This window comes from Sinocyclocheilus grahami, unplaced genomic scaffold (assembly GCF_001515645.1).
Source record: "Sinocyclocheilus grahami isolate Dianchi unplaced genomic scaffold, SAMN03320097.WGS_v1.1 scaffold178.1, whole genome shotgun sequence".
Taxonomy (NCBI): Eukaryota; Metazoa; Chordata; class Actinopteri; order Cypriniformes; family Cyprinidae; genus Sinocyclocheilus; species Sinocyclocheilus grahami.
This window is the reverse complement of record NW_015505357.1, coordinates 2,444,086-2,466,050: the sequence shown is the minus strand read 5'-3', so window position 1 is coordinate 2,466,050 and position 21,965 is coordinate 2,444,086. Positions and strand designations below refer to the sequence as shown.

Sequence of the window (21,965 nt, the reverse complement as noted above, 5' to 3'; positions counted from 1 at the left end):
ACTCAATCTGCATGCAGTATGAGGGGCAGTTCAAACCAAACAAAGACAAACAAAAGGCACTGAGCGTAAATCACAGGATAGATATTTCTGGGGGGCACTATCTGCACAAACAGGACTTCAGTTAGTTGACATTTGAACATTTGCATAAATTAAGCAAAATCAAAAATGTTAATAGGAATGGTTGATACAAATTTTTTTTTTAAATTTAATATAAAGTACTAGGGCTGCACGATTAATCGAATGCAATTGTCATGCGCAGTTTGTTAGTAAAGCCGGTTCTGCAATCAGTAGGAAATCATCATCACGTGCTTTCAGATGGAGCAGAATTTACTACACATAGCCGTAGTTCACTGACAAGTTACACAAAAAAATCGATTTTATTGCGCGATTGTGAAATCGAAGAAATCGTTCGCAATAATGACAGCTGTTTGCATAGCTTCTCTGTGAACTACCTATATATATATACTATCATCCCAGTTTTATATATAAACCTATTTTAAAATTTTAATATAAAATGTAGTTGTTCATAATATAAAATTATACATTTACTTATATTTTTGTAGAGTATGAATTTAATGAGTATGAATACATAAATACATACATTTAACATGTTTTCAAAATGTTATTCTCAAAAAAGTATTTTAACAACTTTTAATTTAAATAATTACATTTACCTTTAGTATCTTTTTTTTTTGCTTTTCTGCACATTAAGATGAACCAAGAGGCTCACAAGTATTTGCTAACAGTTAATTTTTTCACTTCGAAGATAGTGATATACATTCAATGACATTTTTAGTCACTAATGTATACAATGATTTTTTTTTTTTGATTTAAAGCTGTTGATTTGCATGAATTCAGGCTACATCAAAATATCAATAGTTTAAAAAACATAAACTGGACATTAGAGATCTAACAATATCAAAATCTCCCGATACAATAATATCGCGATATTAGGTCCATGATACAATATTTATTGAGATAAAAAGACAAATTAATAATTGGAAAAAAAGACAATTTTGTACATTTTAAAGTCTATCTAATGCACTTTGAGTGTTCAAAATTAAGAGCTCCAACCCATGTTTTTAACTAAGAAAACTTAAGTCAGAAAAAAGTCAGTAAATTGACTTGTACCTGAACTTTAGGGGACTCAACCCTCTTTTTATTTGTGGTATACTGTCTCAGTCTAAATTACATTCACACTGGTGTTTTAGGAAGTCAAACAAATTAGAATATAATAATAATAATACTAACAACAATGACAGTAATAGCCATATATTGTAAAACAATTGCACTGTAAAATAAATGAAAATTAATATTTCATAGGTATATTATTTTTGCTTTACAGAAGGGAAATTACAATACTTCTTTCCTAATTTCTACACTTGAATGAGATATTTGGACTGCTTTTAAACCACTAGCTATCAGCAATTCATACTGCTTTTATTTTGACAGAAACGGCAGTAGAGCTTTTATTTTAAAAGAAAACTCCAGCTTCAGTGAAAACATGCTTAAAAAACGCATCTCACTACAAATCTAGTGAAATGCTGTAATCATCTGCTGTGAAAATAAAGCATAACTGGTGGCTGTTGCATTCCCAAACGAGCGCTAAATGCACAGCACATGCAATAAACGAGTTCACTGCATTCGTTCACTGTGAACGGATCAGTTCTGAGGCACGGAAAACAGCTGATCGTCTGAACGAAGTTCACGCTTCGCTTTGAAACACGCAGCAAAAGCAGACTTGATGAAGGGATTAAGCCATATTGTGCTTTCTGTTTTAGTTCGGTTGACAGATACTATGCCAAAGCATAATGGCCCAAGCAACACAACTTTAAAGACATTTTATGTTAGAATAAGAAGTCTAAATATATTTTAAAAACTACAGTTTTTGCCTGAAAGAACAATTGTTTCATATCATCATGTGACCACGATAATATCTAAACAGTTTTGCTATCGCAATACCACAATATTGATAATATCGTTACATCCCTATTAGGGGTGTCGTGATATACCGGTATTGATGATAACCGTGATATTCAAATGATGAAATATCGACATTGTGTTAATTTAGGGTGTGACGATATACCGGTATTGGCGATAACCACAATATTTAAAATGATAGGTTTCCTGTCTTCATATATTTAAATAAAGGGGTGATTCTTTTAATAAGTACCACGTTTTCTTTACTCGTCTAATTTTCGTATTTGTATTTGCAATCAAGTCATGGCCAATACATGTGCGTAGCACTTGATTTCTTTGTTCAAATCTATTACACGATTAAAACATCTAGAAAAACTGAGCGACTACATTGCTACATTAAACTCTGTAAAATGTTACGTTGGTCGCAGTGCCATGCACTTAATGCCTCATCTGCAGCAATTCTAGACGCACATTAAAACTGAATTAACTGAATTTATTTGGCTGATTCCCCAAGGTTTCTATAGATATCACGATATATCGATACCGTGAATTCTTTTGGCCACAATAACCGTGGTGTGTAAAATCTAATATCGTGACAGCCCTAATCCCTATACTAGACATTGGAATTATCAATGCTTCAAGATCAATACGCTATCCCTAAATGTCAAACTACATTTTTTTTTTTGTAAGAGGAATGTAACATTCAATCACAAACGCCTCCATTTGCGATGGCTCTAATTTTGGTTATGCCAGTGCCGAACGCAGAGATGATTTCTGAGTTGACAATTTTTAGCTGGATAATGGAAGGAGAGTGTTATTTTAGGAGCCGGCTGGAATGGACTGTGGAAGAAAGGAGAGAGTCTCTAAACAATCTCACTCTGGGTGAAAAATCCCATTTCCCTGCGTTTGATAACCACACAGTTCATTTCCTACATTTCCTGAATAAAGGTAGCACAGGCCTAGAATGTCCTTCTGTGCGTGCGTGTGTGTGTGAGTGAGTGAGAGAGAGAGAGATCAAGATGGTAAATACATGCATACGATTCAAGGTACAGTATGTGTGTGCGCCAAAGGAGGCTAAGGCTATGCAAAGACACAGAGCAAATAATCTGGTTCTTCAAGATGGGGAAAAGGGAAGCCATGCATGGATTTTAAATTTCACAGCTGAGCACTTGGGAGAGAAATTGAGAGAAAATACGGAGGCTCCTTTATTTGGTTGATGATCTCGGTTACGTTGCTTTTACGAGCTGGGGTGGGGAGGCAAGAGAAGAGGTCGAGGGGAAGAACGAAGCAGATCTTGGATTCTCAAGTTCAACCTAAACGTTTCTCGCTATATGACTGACAGCAGCATATGCAGAGAATCGGGTTTGGTTGTGAAAGTCGACACTTCATTCACAAGCGTTAGTCACGCCGACAGAAATTTCACGCCACTCTTAATAGTTGGTGTGGGATAGACAATGTCAAATCTTAAGCTGGGTTTTTAAGGCCAACTTATGAAATCAAACTACTGTGCAAAGCTTTACATCTATTTTGGATGCCATTGATGACTCATAACGCATGCTTAGAAAAGAAAAACATTTCAACAGATATGTTCACATCATATTACGTGTTTTTGAAGCGATGCTTTCAGTGCTGTGAACGAGTGCTTGGCGGTTTTGACCTATGGCCTTAGCGGCACTGATAATTAAATGAATAAACGATTCATTGTGAATCGCTCGCCACTAATGTGGTGGGAGTTAATAACAATTTTATTGTGCAACAGATTAAACGACCAATCAAAACACTGCCAATCTATTCTCAAGCCCTCTCCAGCCTGATTGAACAATAACTGGCACATTGTTGTGGCATTTTAGTTATCTGCATCAGATCTTTCAATTAAATTTAGAGCAAAATGTGCTATTTATAGATTTATAGTGAATAGAAATAGAAAACAGAAAGCGCTTAACACCACATTAAAAAAGTCTTACCACACCAAAAAGTTTTTGTTTTGGAATCGAACAAACCTGCAAGGCAATATGTCTTTCCTCCTCACAGTTTGCATAAGGGTTTGGTGTACACGCTTCGATGAGAGCGAGCAGAGTTGGTTACATGTGCTGGATTTGCATATGGCAGCAGGAGTGGCTTTGCTTGTCCCAAGTGTTCAGGCCTCATTTGATTGTGTGAGGTCGCACAGATGAAACACAAGCACTGTTCCAAACCCTAGTGAGCTCACGCCACAAGTTCATCCAAAAAGGCAGATATATTTCACACGCATCATATATACTGAACAATATGAAAAAAATGTACAACAATTTTACCAAATATATCTGTACATACTATGCACATAGTAATATTTATATGATATAATAGTTTTATTTCTAGTTCAATTTATGTAATATCTAAAATACATTATAATAACAAAAAACAACACTGTACTACATTGCACAACTATTATACATCTATCCAGATAAAATCTAAATTATCTATCTATTATGTATATATAAAATAAATATTATACTTATATTCTGTCAATAAGTGATTTTTGCTAGTATCAATTTTCACATTTTTTTATGCAATCCTAAACAAAATCTTTACATGATTCAAAATCATTAATGTAACTATTAAATTCAATAATATAAATACTCAGTAATTGTTATTTTTAGATAGATAGATAAAACAATCGATAGAAAGATAGGTAGAATGATAGACAGAACGATAGAACAATAGACAGATATATAGATAGATAGAACATTAGAAAGAGATCGATGGATCGATAGATTGATAGATAGAACGATAGAACAGATAGATAGATAGATCGAATGATAGAACGATAGATAGATAGATAGATAGATAGATAGATAGATAGAACATTAGAAAGAGATCGATGGATAGATAGATAGATAGAACGATAGAACAACAGAACGATAGATAGATAGATCGATAGATTGATAGATAGAACGATAGATAGATAGATAGAAATCGATCGATAGATAGATAGATAGAACATTAGAAAGAGATCGATGGATCGATAGATTGAATGATAGATAGAACGAAGGAACAATAGAACGATAGATAGATAGATAGAAATCGATCGATAGATAGATAGATAGAAATCGATCGATAGATAGATAGATAGAAATCGATCGATAGATAGATAGATAGAAATCGATCGATAGATAGATAGATAGAAATCGATCGATAGATAGATAGATAGAAATCGATCGATAGATAGATAGATAGAAATCGATCGATAGATAGATAGATAGAAATCGATCGATAGATAGATAGATAGAACATTAGAAAGAGATCGATGGATCGATAGATTGAATGATAGATAGAACGAAGGAACAATAGAACGATAGATAGATAGATTGATTGATATATTAATAGAATGAGTGATGGATAAAATGATATACATAGCAAAATCCCCAGAGTTAAATCAACTCTGCTCAGAGTACATATTGTCCCAATCTACAGAGTGTTAAAGTAACACTGAAGCAGAGTTACCACTGTTGAGGATTATGTGATACATTTTCATGTCTAAAAGCCTGAGCAGTAGTTAATCATCTTCAACATTGTTAACAATAACTTTAACTCGGCTTCAGTGTTACTTTAACACTCTGTAGATTGGGACAATATGTACTCGGAGCAGAGTTGATTTAACTCTAGGGATTTTGCAGTGTTGATGTAATAGAATGAGAGATAGATAAAATGATATAGATGTAAAAGAATGAGAGATAGATAAAACGATATAGATGGTCTATAAGTGCAGCAGTTCAGTCCTTTATGCGGTTCTCTTCTGGTTAGGATGCTGTCTATGCAGCTCACAGAGCGTCAGACTCCCACTCGTGTGCCATCAGTTTGGCAGAGAGGTGACAAGTAAAGGCTGTTTGCAGTCGGCTGGAATGTAAAACCTAGATGAGATATTTTTGAAGCGGTCTTTGACACACATTTTGCAAATGTGCATGACATCGCTAATGCTCCATGTCTCTTTCAACGACTCCCTTTTTGTTTCCCTCTCCCGCCGCTCTCTTCCTCTGTCTCTGTAAAGCTGTTATCAGCTGAAACAGCTCTGACCTTTCGTAACTGTTAGCCTATGGCTCCCTTCCCCAGCCAAACAGCCAAAGCACTTTATCACAAGACTATGAATTACCACAGAAAGGACACCATCTCACTGCCTGCGTGATCTAAGACTGCAGAATCGCCTGCTCTGCTTTGGACGCTCTTTCTTTCAAGCCCTTCACAGATGTTCGGTAAACACGGCTGACATAACCTGTGTTTTTGACTGCTCTGGTTGTGGACACATCTTGTCTGGGGCTCATTTGTCTTTCAGTTCCACTGTGTTGCTCTAACTAATAACTTCGGACCATTAACATGGCATTCTCACACATAGATTGAGACAATAGGCCCCGAAGTCTAGGAATGTGCGTATGTGTGTATTTCTCTTTATGTCAGTGTGAGGCAATCCGTTTTAAATCTATTTGTGTTCTAGTGAGGGATGGCTATGCATTTGGAATGAGCTGTATTTATGTGAGTCTTTGAGGAAACGCACAATATACGGCATCATAGAAAAGAATTATAGATGGCGAATGGGAAATGAGGTGGCGTGAAGCGTTTGTGGGTAAAAATGGAATGTGTCTGTGCTTGTCTCTCTGCGTAAAGCAAGATTTCATGCTGGTTTGAGCATGCTTGAATGCTAAATGCAAATCCATCGGTGTCTGATGCATGTGAGCATGTATGTAAATTTATAATCTGTGTATCTGTACCCACACATCCATCTGTACAGTACTCTTCACATGAATCGCACACAGATACACTCACTAATGACAAATGACCATAGACCTTATAACCCTTGTTATGACAACATAAAACAACATTTGCAACACATTTGAGTTCTATAATACGATGCATTATATATTAACACAGACTTGATTTGATCCATTACCAGACTGACTGAATCATGGCAAAGTGAAAAATGTTAGGCTATAATATCACTTATATCTAAATGATGTTGGTGTAGCCAATTAAATAGATTTGTTTAAAAATGACCGGCATTAATCGTTTCAAACTATTTTTACATTTTAGACAGAAAGGTTATGGAAATTTGTTTATATATTTTAAAGTTTTTTTTTTTTTAACAAATTAAAAAAATGTATATAAATAATACATTTCTATATTATACTATACATTACAAAGTTGTGATTATAAATCCACTTCAACATCCGAACATATAGTTTTTATTTTTACTTTTATTATATATAATTTTATTTTATTTATTTATTTTATAAATTAGTATAGGTTTTCTGGCCATTTAATGGTTATTGGCCATAACATGAAATTAATTATTGGCTTTTTGTTATCTCCCGGAATTTCAATATTGTGCATCCATAAAATAATTGGTCAGAATTTTAGTTATATTAAATATTATATTATAAAGTTACATTATATTGGTAAATTTGAAACATTTTATTAAATTGATCAATCATTTAGTATCAATCATTTCTGCCTATTTGAACATTTTAGACATGTTTGCTGTGATTTAGTTGCAACTTAAATGCATTTATATACAGTGTATATATATATATATATATATATATATACATATTATACAATTTTTATTATTATATTATACTTTTGCAAATATTATTGTTCAATACTTCAGTTACATAAAATATGACGTTATTACGTATTATGGAAAATGACCATAATAGTATATATCAAACCATATACCATTTGAAACCATTACTGTACTTATCCTTTTTTCTGAATGATAGCATGACAGAGATGCTAAGGATTGCCTTGTGCCATTTTGACTCCTCTTAGCCATCGAACATTCAGACAATATGCCACACATCCCCATGGAGCTGCAATAACTACCCTAGTTCAGCCATTTTGGCTCCGTTTTCATTCAATTACACACAATACGTGACCACGGTGAGCTCCACTCCGCCATGACGGTTCTGTTTCCTGCTAGCATAAGAGCTTGTGCTGAAAGGTGAATGGTAATCCTGCTGCTCTGTGAAGTGTGAAGCGTGACTACGCCAACTGACTCCTCAAACAGCGCTGCGCTGGGGTGACGGAGGCCGTGCGGTCTTTAGCACCATTTTTTGTTCCTCTCAGCCCAACAAGTGAATGTCTCACACCTGCATCCTGAATATTAACACTACTCACAGAAGATACGGCGGGTGTTATGAAGAGGAATACCTCCGAGAGCAATTGAGCTCGAGTCAGACTGAAAGAGCTCATTGAGCCCAGCGATGCCTCTCAACACGGCCATTTAATAAGCTGTAATATTGAATTAATCACCTGAAACACTTAAAACAGGACAAAAGAGGGTGAAGAAATGATGGAACATGCCGATGGCTGTTTTACGACGGGATCGGTCTGAATTACTGCGTGAGAGAGACAAATCTTTTAAGGTTTCAGTGAATACTATTCCCTAAAGACTGTTAAATGCAAGTGAAGAGATTCACAGGAATACACACACACACACACACACACACACACAAATAAAGCGTCCAAAAAAAAAAACGGTTTCACAGCCTAATGCCAAATAGCTACATTTATTCTCTACAGTGCTATTAGTGAATAGAGGTTTTCAAACTTTTTGATGCCAAACAACCCCAAATATAATGATTCCCATTCCAAAAATATAAAGGCACCAATAATTTTTCATATATAAAGACCTATTTACACTGTGTGAAACATACTTAGTGTTATATTAAACGATATTATAAAACTGACCTTGACCTTGACATATATTTATATATATATATATATATATATATATATATATATATATATATATATATATATATATATATAACAAATCAACACAAAACAAAGGTTGGTCTCTTTGGACAATTATACAGTTTGCCACAACAGTTTGCTCAATCAGAAACAAGTGTCCTAAAAAGCTGCATAACTTACCATATTTTATGTGTTTTGCACTGCTTTGGTAGTTTAATTACACTGAATTGGAAACAACAAGGAGAAATTCCTGTAAACATATTTAATAAATAAAATAACATTAACTTGAACCCCCCCCCCCCAAAAAAATATTATTTTGTCATTAATTTTTTTTTAAAAATAAATCAATCAATCATTGAAACATTTGTAAAACATTTCCCTGGACACCAGTTTGAAAACCTCTGATCCATATACTGTAACTACAAGAACAAGAACATTTTGAGTTTTCCCTCAGTTTGCAAAGAAATGCATTTACAATTAAAGTATATGGGATAAGTAGAAATGCATAAACAGTATACTCAGTTTTTGCAAACTGAGGTATGAGTCAAAAATATTTTTTGTGATAAATGACAGCATCCCACATATGCTGTCAGTGTTTACCTTATTTAAGTCAAAATATTTTTAGCTTAAGTGTATGAGTGAGAAAGTAAAAGAAAAAGCAGAGTCTTTGTGAGTCTATATCCCTGCTGTTAATTCATTGTCACCAGGTCTGGGTGATGCAAGGGCCTGGGACTCAAGTCAAAAAGTTGATAAAATGCTGGGCTCACTTCTACATCCCTGGTGAGGGTGACAGGATGTGTGCGTAGACACAATGTGCTGACTCAACAAGTCTCCTTCTCTTTCTCCTCATTTTTCTCTCATCTGACACTACACGTGCCGCCCAGTGGGGCTGACCCAGCGGGCCGCGTGTGTAGCGATATGATGTGAACCTGTCAGCCCGCTGTGCATTAAACCACCGCTCTCATTACCGACCCTTCCCTCGTGCCACACCCGACCCCATCCCGCTGCCCACGTGCCACCCAGAGGGGATATCAAACCTCTAGATTGGATGCTAAAAAAAGCCTGGAGATGTAAGCAACCGGCCTGGTCATCCATCTCTGAGCAGAGACAGTATTTTCTCCTTTAGAGGTTCTCCCTCTCTATTTTTCTTCCTTTCTTTCACTTTATTTCATAGTATAAAATATGGTTGGGCGGTATGATAGTATATTGTTCAGAGCAAGAAATGTGTCAACTGTAAGAGTTTCTGCTATGCTGTGCAGTATATCCAAAAGCAAAAAAACACTATAGTAATAGTAATTACATTAAACACATTTTGTATTGATAGAAAATTGTATTTATATTACGTAAAATATAAAAAAATTATTGCACTAATAATTATATACTAAGCTATTTAACAAACTGAAAATTAACTATATTAACGTAACTTGGTGCATTAATAAATAATTAAACTGATTTACTTAAGTGATTATTTTGTTATTAATAGTTGCTTTTTTGTACAACAGCTTCAGCTTATCCAATAACATCATTTTGAGACTTTTAGACTCTTTTGCTACATAATGTGAAGCAGCATTACTTAATATGTTTGGTATGAATTTCCAGTAAAAAAAAAAACCTACAACCTATTTTCATCTCAGAAATAAGAAAAGGTAATTGTGAGATAAAGTTTAAAATAAGAAATACTGTCACACTCTGAGATATATAGTCATATTGTGAGATAAAAAGTCACACTGTGATATATAAAGCCGCAATTTTGAGAAATAGAATTGCAAAAACAAGAACTTTAGCCACAATTATGAAATTCAAGTCATGAGATTTAAAGCCGCAATTATAACTAAAGTCGCCATAGAGAAATAGTCACAATTACCTTTTTTACTCTGAGGCAAAAAGCGGGTTTTCCATAATACTGTGATGTATAGGGTTACTGTAATATAAAATGACTCATACCGCCCACCTCTAGTCTGCAATGCATCCCATGGGAAGTGTTGTGTGTATTGATATTATATGAGCAGGGTCTCTTTCCATCTATCTCTCTCTCTTCATTATGTTGTCGAGATGAAGTGACCTTGTTCTCCTCCTTCAGCTGTCCCTCCATCACTCTCTCCTTCACTGACACAGCTACTCTACTCTCTTCCCATTGCTCTCTTTCATTAGTGGATGCTGTCACGTTCTCTCCGTCCTACAGCTGTTATGGATGGAAGAAAGATGACAGGAGGGGAAAGCATATACATGTATATATTCAGACCTGTCTCTCCGACATGACGTAGATGTAGCTGTTGTCCAGGGAAAAGGCCATGTCTCTGAGAATAGGGCTTCCGTCTTTGATGACCGGCAGAGTTTCATACTGGATGCCACCTTGAGGAGGACCATCAACACGAATCTGAAAGAGAAAGAAGAAAACATACGATCATGAGCAGAATTGTAATTGTCATACAATATCTTACATATTATAAATTTTATATTCACACACACACAAACACACACACACAGTTCAAAGGCAAAAACAAATAACAACTTGTCATTCTCCACAATCTTTCTCAACACAATTCTGGCCCAAAGCACAGGAGGGGGAAAAAATCATGTCCACGCCTCACTAAAGCCTTGTTCAAGCAATAGTCCACTTCACTGAATGTAAAAACCATCTGTGAACGGCAGACTCCCAATCCACTAAACTGACATTTACAGCGCACTGACGTCCTGCCGTAACGGTAAATGTGTTCATACATAAAACATGTCAGCCAGTCAACAAGACCCGCCTCCTCTTGTTCAGCCGAGCGTGACCCTGATACGACCTGCCGCGCACACCGCAGGGACCTTATGTCATGAGAACTGTGTGTCCAGTCGTCCACAGAGGGCACTTTGAAGAACATACTTCATTTGCAGGCAGGAAGTGGGTCTGGCATGCTGGTTGTTGAGTTAAATGTTGCGTTCACTGGTCCTACAGGGGACTATAAAGCAATCAGACAGTAGGTTCTTTGGATGGAATTGTAAAGGTGATGGAAGCATGCATAGCTTTAAAGGCCTAGGATCCCTTGGTGAATAAAGAAATGGAGCAGTGTCCCTCTGTTAGATAATGTATACTTTACACTCTGTGATATTGCTAAGCCGTTTAATATAATATATACAGTATATTACAGAAATAATATATTTATATATTTATTTATTGGTAAATGTGTATATAATCGTTGTTCTTTCCATATTGAAATATATTAATAATAAAGAATAGTTATTCTATAAAATAGTTATTCTATAAAACATTACAATTATATATATATATATATATATATATATATATATATATATCAAACAATTAATTGCGATGAATCGCATCCTAAATGTGTACTGTGTATATTTATTATGCATATATACAAACACATGCATGTATATATTTAATAAAAATATGTTACATTTATATCTTAAATATATATATATATATATATATATATATATGATATAAATATATACATGTAAATATTTTCAAAATATATGCTGTATGTGTGTATCTTCATATACACATAATAAATATACACAGTACACACACATATATCATGTAAACTTTTATTTTGGATGCGATTAATCGCAATTAATCATTTGACAGCACTAATATATAATATACAATATATATATATATATACACCCACACACGCACACAATACAAAAATTCTATACAAAATTCTATAATAATTATGTACAAAGTCATATACACACATTTATACGTAATTCAGTTTTTTTGTAATTATTTTCAGCACTTTTTTAAATTAATACATTTTATTATGGGAGAACGATATATAGAAACACTCTGACATTTTCCCCACAATTTTCTTTTTTGAATCAATAATAAGCAGATCCCCTGCTCTAAGTGGTATATTTACAATGTCTTCAGCTACACTGATCCATTAATTTACCAGAATGCCTTTGGAAATGGATTATCTCTTATAGTTTCTCTTACTCCCGACCACTGATCTGTTGATCACCTGGCTTGAGTCTTGCTCTGTCATCATTGTTCTGTCTTTCAAAGACTTGTCTTCTCCTTACAAGCTTCTGCAACATTTGCTCATTACTTTTTCATTATTGGCACATTCTCTCTCTCTCTTTTCCTCCCTCGGTCCCGTATGTACATTATAGATGGCTGCCGTCCCTTTGGCTGCAGTGTAAGTGCAGTTGTCTTTCTCATTCAGAGATGCTCCGATAGCAGAGCCCACGCAGAACTACACCCAACAATCACGTAGCATTCTGTGTGCTTCGCCCATTTTAAATAAGGATGTACATTTTATATGTGCTTGTGTTTTCATGTCAATCAGCTGTGAGATCATGTCAATACTTTGCGGTTTCTGTTGAATGGTACTTTCGAAAACCGAACTGCATAGGATGCAATGAATAATGAATTTAATTTAGCATATTCATTCACTGGCACTCTACAGTATATACGAGTAGCTCTTTGTATACATATTGTTTTTTGTGCATTTGTGTGTGTTTGTATTTGTATGAGGGACTTCTGAGACCGCTGGTCCCTTCCAGCTACACGCTCATGCCAAGAGGACGCTTTTGATGTGAGAACGTAAGCGTGCTACAAAAAAGTGCTTGAAGAGAAACCAGACTCGCATTGAAATTCTCTCGCTGTTTAACATGATAACATACTGCAAAACACTCGCTCCCACACTGTGCATGAGCACTTTATACATGAATCCTCGCACCCACATCTGAAAGAACCTTTAGGGTACCTCGCTTTGAATAGATCCCATTTCAGATTATTCATGTTAGAAACGTACTGAATACAAATCAAACATCTTGAATGCTCACATCCACATAACCCTCCCACAACCAGAGGGATACGCAACTCTGTTTACCTCTAAAAGTATTATTAAAGCACAATTCAATCTTCCTTTAAAGTAATTACATGACAGAGATGGCAGGCGTAAGAGAAGAACAGTAAAAGGGTAATTTAATTCTGACACAAAGCACTGAAACATAAACCTACTCAAAGACATTCAGCAACAATATTTACTCTCTTGTCTATTTTTAGCCTTAACCCTCTGGGGTCGACAAATGTGGATACACGTTTTGTGGCATCTTCTCCTGATAATGCCGAAAATAACTTAAATTACACTTTCAGTTTTGATCGTACAGATACATCAATCGAATCTGTAAAGGGTCTACTTTTATTTTTATACACTCATAATAACAACAAAACGCTGTGCTTTTGTAGAATATAGAAAATAAACAGGGTGCGTTCTCTGCCGTTCACCTCTAAGCCACATTAAGCATGAACGTTCAAAGCACGAAGAGGACCAGAAAAAAAAATCTGAATGCGTTTCCCATATGTATTTTTCTATCTTTTTTTCACTATGAAAAGCACAGATCTCAAGAATATCGTTTCCGATCGCTGTGGGACTCGTACACAATTGATGTCCTTGGTTAAATGTGTGTGCATGGGAGCGCGAGGGAGTCAGAGACAGAAGTCAGACTGACAGAGCAATCTGTCCCGTGGCCTATCTCAGATCTTCCGTAATCCATTTTAAATGTGTAGGCTCATGCAGTATGTCGAGACACACAGAAAGAGAGAAAGACTCTGCCACCTGAACACACTGAATCCAATTACACTAAAGGGGATTCCTCAAAATTGTCTGCTCTCACAGGTCAAATGTCAGCGCTTATTCAATGACCGAGAGGGTAATGCTAACTGAAAGGGTTAACTGTCAAAAAAGGCCAACCTGACCCTCAACTTTTTCCACATTCGACTCACTAGTAGCAGACAGGAGGATTCAAACACAATGGCTTTGCTCTACAAACTAGTAAGCTTTCTTTTGATCTCCCTATAAACTTACATAATTTATACAATATTTAAAGGTGCCATAGAATGGAAAACTCTACTTACCTTGACATAGTTAAATAATAACAGTTCTGTACATGGAAATAACATACCGTGAGCCTCAAACATAATTGTTTCCTCCTTCTTATGTAAATCTTGTGCATGCAAAAGACCACTGAAAAACAGGCGAATCAGAACATAACACCGACTGTGACGTTACAGTCGGGATCACTAATAGTTACGCCCCCAACATTTTTCATATACCCGCCCATGTTCTATGCCAGCCGAACCTGCACAGCCGAATCACCAGAAGTTCTGCAGGTACTGTGAAGAAACAAGTGAGGATACTAGCAAAAATGGCAGATCATGGAAATAAATGTTTTGGATGTGATGTGCAGGGATGGGTTGGTGTCTGTATTCAGAAAGGCACGGAAAACAAATAACGCGCGTTCTAATAAAATAACGCGAGCCACTAAAGGGACATGGTTAGCTGCTTGCTAGCGGTAGCCTGTTACATTGCAGTACATAAGATTTCCCTTATCACATAAACAGAGTAAGGAGAGATGACTGAGGATGATGGCGATTGATTTACAGATCCTGAGCACCACTGACAAGCATCTGATCTTGTAAAATGTGTGGTAAGTACTGCCGCTGTAGTTTACACAGAGCACGTGCGATCGCAAATCTCGAAAGTGAAAGTAAAAAGCGATCGTGCAGTCGCATATCCCCGCATATTAATGCTGTCACGTCACGTGACAAAAGAACAAACGATTCGAAAGATTCGAGAGAAGAACTAATCAATTCTCTTTCCGGCTCAGACTGCATTGGTTAAGTTTATGGGGCTGTCACGTGATGAACGAACGACTCAAACCTGAAGACTTGTCAGATAAGAGGTGAGGTGAACTAATCATAGACTGAAGACCCAGGTAAACAATGAATTAATCTTTTCTGTTTCTTACAGCAGTTTTGTATTGTTTGTAGTGTGATCAACGTTTGCGTAAGTAGTAGACATGAAGTAACACGACGTAACATTTTAATTATATTTTGCTAAAATGAATGAAATGAACGAAATGACTCGAAAAAAAGATTTGTTCATTTTGCTGAACGAGACTCAAAGGTCAGAGTCGGTAAAATGATCCGAACTTCCCATCACTACTTCCTGCTGTGTGAGCTACTGAAATGAGCCGCAATGTGAAACAGCCAATCAGAGCAGAGCTCAACATTGAGCCGCACTGTGAAACAACCAATCAGAGCAGAGCTCAACATTATTATTCATGACCCTTCCAAATAAGGTAAAAACAGACCATTTCATTCTAGGGACAAATCCTAGGGTTATATATGTATATGAATATATGTACATTTATGCAAAGTTAGAATGATTGAACAATGGTCAGAGCGATAGAACGTCAGACAGACAGACAGACAGACAGACATACATACATACAAAACGATAGATTGAATGACAGATAGAACGATAGACAGCACGATAGAACGATAGATAGATAAAACATTAGAAAGAGATTGATGGATAGATGGATAGATAGAGCAGCAGGAGTAGTCTATAAGGATAGTCGGTTCTTTCTCTTCCTGTATATGAGCTGAGATGTGGAGGGATATTTAAGGTCTGTTGGACGCAGCAGTATTTCTCTCTCACTCTCTCTCTCTTTCTGCTCTTGGAGAGATTTTTCTGAGCCCCAGTCCGCCTGGATAACACATCTAATCCATCACCTGTGTCAGCTTGAAGAATTCTGGTGTCAGCAAGCCCTCTCTCTCTTTCTCTCTCGCTCTCTCTCTCTCTGTCTTCTGATGGTTTCTATCAGTGGAAAACAGGCTCTTTTGTTCTCGCTGCTGTACTACAACACTATCTCCCATAACGCATGTGTTACAGCAACAGACTGCTCGGCCCGTGTGTCACTTTCCATCCAGATGCATTTGAGCACTTAAGCAGATCTCAACCTCTCAGGGACAGAGAGAGAAAGCAAGAGAGCAGAATTGAGTAGGCACTTTATTCTGACTATGATGCTTAACTATTTGCAGGGCTCAAAAATCATTTAATTTAAATTAGTACTACAAAATGTTTAATCATTTTGTCTGTTGTCCAGTAAAACATCCCCAAAGAGTTATGTGGAACATCGGGGAAAGTTTCATTAGTCTGTTTAACATACTCTTGAGCCTATGTGAAGTTCATTATGCAAATAAAGCAATAACATCATAAACTAAACATATGCACTTGTGTGATATGCTATATATACACACACGCAAAACAAATGCATAATCAGCACCTGATCATAATGACTTACTAAAACTAGACTTTACTTCACAATGTGCGAATATTTCTTTAATGAGTTCCCAACCAACATCCTGAGTTCCATTCCTTCTGTCGCCAACTTCTGACTTATGGTTTTCATTAAAAACACTCCAATAAAGCACAAAAAGGAAGTTATACTCAAATAAAAGTTAAAGAATGTGTCATTAAAACATAATATTAACCACTATATATAACCACTTATGTCTATGGTAGTTACAGCCCTGCTCATGTTTCCAATAATGATGGTAGATCACAAACACATTCAAAGATAAATTTTTTTATAAAATAATAATAAATTAAATATAAATTCCTCCAAAAAATAAATGATTGGCATTTCCTTTTCCCAATTCTGTCAGCTTTTATAGATAATCCAACCACAAGCAATTAAAGACTACCAGTATTGAACAAGCTGAGGAAAAACTAGTTATGCATGTCATCATAAATCCCTCAGCAGTGACCTATGGTCACATGAGTACCATAAAATTACTAGGTCAGTCTCTAATTACACGAATGTTTGCCATTGCGATGAAACAAATGTGCCTTCCTAAAAATCTCCCTGCTTTGATATTACCTGACCTAAGTTTAAAACCCACACAACGTAGGGTCAGCCTTTTTCTTGCTGGTTACAGAAACCAGATCTGAATAAAAAGGGGTTGTGGTGAAACATGATCAGAAATATCCCTAATTATCCAAAAATGCCAACACGCAGCCTCGCTGCTATGGCCAGCCGGCTATATTTAGAGAAGTCTTAAAATGACAGAACCACCTCCAGACTGGTGGATTGTGTCCAAGTGAAATAATTGAAAATTAGTTTGAGGTAAAACTAATGTTGAACCAGTGGTTATATGGTGTTTTTCTGCACTTAATTGGCCTGAACTGTTTTGCATTAGGATTTATTATGCAGTTGAATTCCTCGCTGAGGTTTCCTCTCTCTCACAGAGTTTCGTAGACACAAAGTTGTACCTTTCTAAGTTCAGAGACCTTGCGGGATTAACGAGAATCTTTGCTCATGACAAAAATGATCTTAGAATGAGACTAATTTTGGTTTCAGCCTCTATTATGGATTTTGCCGTACTCTCAATAGCTTTATCCATGTTTACCAGACCTGTAGAGAAGCCACGGTACTTTTTCAGAGGGATAAAAACAGTGTTCTGCTCTGGAGAGCTGGCAGAGTATTTACTGTAAGATTGGGTATCCTATTAATTGTGTGCGTAGGAGAAAAATAAGGTAAACATGAAATATACAGCCCCTCTCATTTGCACCACGACAGCAAGACCCATAAAAGGAGTAGCAAAGCAACATAAAAACGGCATGTTAAAACAAACCACAGACAAATTAGTATGCACCATTAAAATCCAAGACACAACACTGATTGTGAACATACTGTAACACGCCTTTGTTTTAAAGGGTAGCCATTTAAGGTTATTTGAATATTATTAATATACAACAGCTTTTACAAGATAAGCATTAGGCATTAAAATGAGTGTGACAAATCTCAAATCTCAGTTGGGATCCAGTGAAAAAAGAAAATCAAATCTCAGTGGGGTGTTTTGGCATCAGAACTGATCAGAGGAACCAAAACGACCCTAAGCGATAACACAATTATTAGTGACAGTCGAGCTGCTCAGAACCGCTGCGGTGAATTTAGTATCTATAGGTGTATAATTACGCACACTCTATCAAAGCAACTTCAAAAAAACGTTTGCTGTGTCGCCAAATCATTCACGTGAGCATAATGCATCTCTCTGTCTCGGTCTCTTATCATTTAAGTGCTGAAAGTGAAAGTGAATGAAATCTTAAATTGCCGTTTGAAAGGAAAACAGAAAAGGGATGGCAAATCAAAACAGTTCAAATTTCCCCCCTAGAGAACAATAATTTTGTATTGCAAGTTAGCAGGCTGTAATTCGACAAAGTGAACAAAGAGTACGCTCAAACCGAACTGAGTGCATGCTCTTTTTAAAAAATATATAATAATAATGATAATGAAACGCATGTCAGCCGCTTGCAGAAATTGAGACGGGTGCCGGATTCATTCAGATCAATCAGAATCAAAGCCTCATTTATCCTCCTAGCAGCCTCAGCCTTAAATGACACGACCAACACAATGATCAGATGGTCTCTTCCTGTCTAAGTGGGCGGATCTTGGCCAGAATAAGCTGCAATAAGGAAGAGACATTATGGTGTAAATCAAAAGTCTGGCCAGGCGAGACTATCATCCTAGTAATTAAGCATTTCTGCTTCTAGAGGCCAAAAATGTAACTTGTCTGAGGTTGTTAGAGGATGTTTCTTGCTTTATCAACTTCATACTAACTTCATTAATGATGCATTAGAAAAATACTTACAATGCAACACCTTATTAACCAGAAAAAAACCTCATGTAGATCTTATTTACTCAGTGCATTTCTAGGAATAGTTTTTTTTATGCATTATTCTTCTTCCTTTTGTTTCTACACAAATGCAGTTCATTGTCTTACATCGTCTTGGGAGTAATATTCTTTCAGTCTTTGTCCTTTGATAAGGTCAGTCTATTTTTCACTCTCGCTCTCTTTCGATACAATACAAGTATATCCAGGGACCTTATCTGTTCTTTCTTTTCTTTCTCATGATGCGTGGTTCACAATGGCCATCCATTTGTCTCTCTAGGGACCTCCAGATGTTTACAGATGCCTGATTGTCGGAACCCCAGAATGGACCACAGTACAGATTTTGCTAGCAGCTCCAAAGTATAGAAATCATCAATTTTTTCATTAATTTCATTAATCATTTTCTTAATTTTTAAAAACAATACATGTGATTTGAAGTGTCATCTGTATGCTTTTAATACAATGAAATATTTAATTTCATTTAAATTATAGATTAAAAAACAAACAAATCATTTTCTAAATAAAAAAATGCATGTTCCTTGAAGTGTCATTTGTATGCATTTGACAAATAAAAAAATTTAATTAAATTTAAAAAATGGTTAATTATACAAAACCCTATAAGAATCAAGTATTGTAAAAAGCTGCATGATAATTTACCATATTTAACATATTTTGTACTGCTTTGGTAGTTTAAAGTGAATTCTAAATAATTCAACTGAGAGAGCAATTGCGGAAGAGAGAGAAAGCTGTGATGATAATAAATCAACTTTTGGTCCACCTGCGAGGCAATTGTAAAAAAGGGTTTTGATTAAAGCTCACAGTAATCACTCGACAGCGCCATTCTACATCTATACACAGACATGACAGAGAGAGAGAGAGAGAGAGAGAGAGAGAGAGAGAGAGAGAGAGAGAGAGAGAGAGAGAAATGGAGGCATAAAGCGTGTAAAGAAAGCAGGACAGAGGAAATGAGGATAGCAGAAAAAGAGAAAACGACTAACAAAGTGTTGAGAGACGGAGCGCAGCTTTGTTTTTGCTGGAAGCTGTGTATGAGGGAAATTTGTGTGTGTGTGAGAGACAGGGTTCCTCTTATCAGATGACCTGTTCGGCTTTCCCTACGGACCTGCTGTAGCTTATCTGGCCCCTCACGCCTCAAATACGCTGTTTTCATTCAAAGCAATATCTGCTTTCTACTGTCCTACCAAGACTGACCACTCGTTCGATGGCCCTCCTGGGCGTAGAGAGCGATAAGGGTCACGTGACCTACTGTAGTCGGAGATGAGGGACATGTGACCTGCTGAGCATGCTTGTTTTCATGGCCGTAGCAAAGCAGGCCACAACCCTAATGCCCAGGATCGGCCACCACCATCACGGTAACCACGGCAACATGTGGGATGCAGGGGGTATTACAGCATTAAGCCCTAACGCTGACCCGCTCAGAGAATACGTACACGCAACCTCTCAAATCATGCACAATGTAGCACACATTCTCGTTTTGCGCAGTGCATACGTCCTGTGAACAGGTTTATGGTGAGTCTCGTGAGATGTGTGCTAATTGATCACACGTGCACATATGGCAGCTTTCCATAACATATGTGCACAAACACATGCACATATGTCTGACACACTTTCAGAAATAAATAAAAAAAAAGATTTGGGTGTGGGCATTTGTTAGAGGGACACTGGACTAATCTACATATACTGTATTGTGTTGTGTTAAATGATATATTCTCAAAATGTAATATCCAGGCAGTTGTTTCAGTGTATTATTCAAGATAAAGGAGTCTGATTAGCAAGGAATATCAGAAAGCCAAGTCCTGACTGTGGCGAAAGGAGGAGCTGGGGATGGAGGAGGGTAATTTGCTCCTGAGCAAGCTAAAAAGCTGCTGAATCTGAAAAGCTGCTGAATAATACGAAATAGAGCTTATATAGGAATGCAGCAATAGGTGTCGTATTCCTATAGGTAGATGTGATCAGCTGAGAATCAGCTGATGCAAGCTTGACTCACGTGACCTGCCAGAACTAACGCTGACGCTTAATTTGTTGAGATAGTGAATTGGTGGGTTTTTGTTAAATGTGAGCTAAAATCATCACAATTAAAAGAACCAAAGACTTAAACTACTTCAGTCTGTGTGAACTGAATTTATTTAATACACGAGTTTCACAATTTGACTTGAATTACTGAAATAAATGAACTTTTCCATGACATTCTAATTTATTGAGATGCACCTGTATATGGACTTAGCTGCATCACTTTTCAGCATGAAACATATATTATGTAAGATTCACAAACAAATAATGCTCTTTTTGGTAAATCAAAAACATACCACTGATAGTGTAGTCTGATTCATGAGCAAATGACTCCTATGAACTGGCTCTTTTTAGGCAAGGCAAGTTTATTTATATAGCACATTTCGTACACAATGGTAATTCAAGGTGCTTTACATAAAAGAAAGTAAAATAATCACAAGAATAAAACAAGGAAATTAAAAACTTTGAAAATGATTTAAAACAAATTTAAGACAGTTATAAATAGAAAATGATTATACATACATAAAATTCAGTGAAATCAGTTCAGACATCACACAGAGCTCATTCAATAAGTGCACAGCTAAACAGATGAGTTTTGAGTCTAGATTTAAATGTGACTAATGTTTTAGCACATTCTGGAAGCTGATTCCAACTGTGGGCGGCAAAATAGCTAAAAGCAGATTCCCTTGTTTTGTGTGAACCCTTGGTATTTCTAACTGACTCGATCCTAATGATCTGAGTGGTCTGTTAGGTTTATATTCAGTGAGCATATCTGCAATGTATTTAGGTCCTAGGCCATTGAGTGATTTATAAA

At 36.3% G+C, this 21,965-nt stretch overlaps 1 protein-coding gene across 1 annotated transcript in view; it reads right to left on the bottom strand.

Moving 5' to 3' along the window:
• The window catches only part of plxna2 (plexin A2), a 223,271-nt gene that overhangs the window by 123,648 nt on the left and 77,658 nt on the right, over nt 1-21,965 (bottom strand). Inside the window, exon 5 of the mRNA XM_016283942.1 lies at nt 10,889-11,023. Coding sequence (XP_016139428.1) covers nt 10,889-11,023 — 135 coding nt within the window. The remainder of the gene's footprint in view (nt 1-10,888; nt 11,024-21,965) is intronic.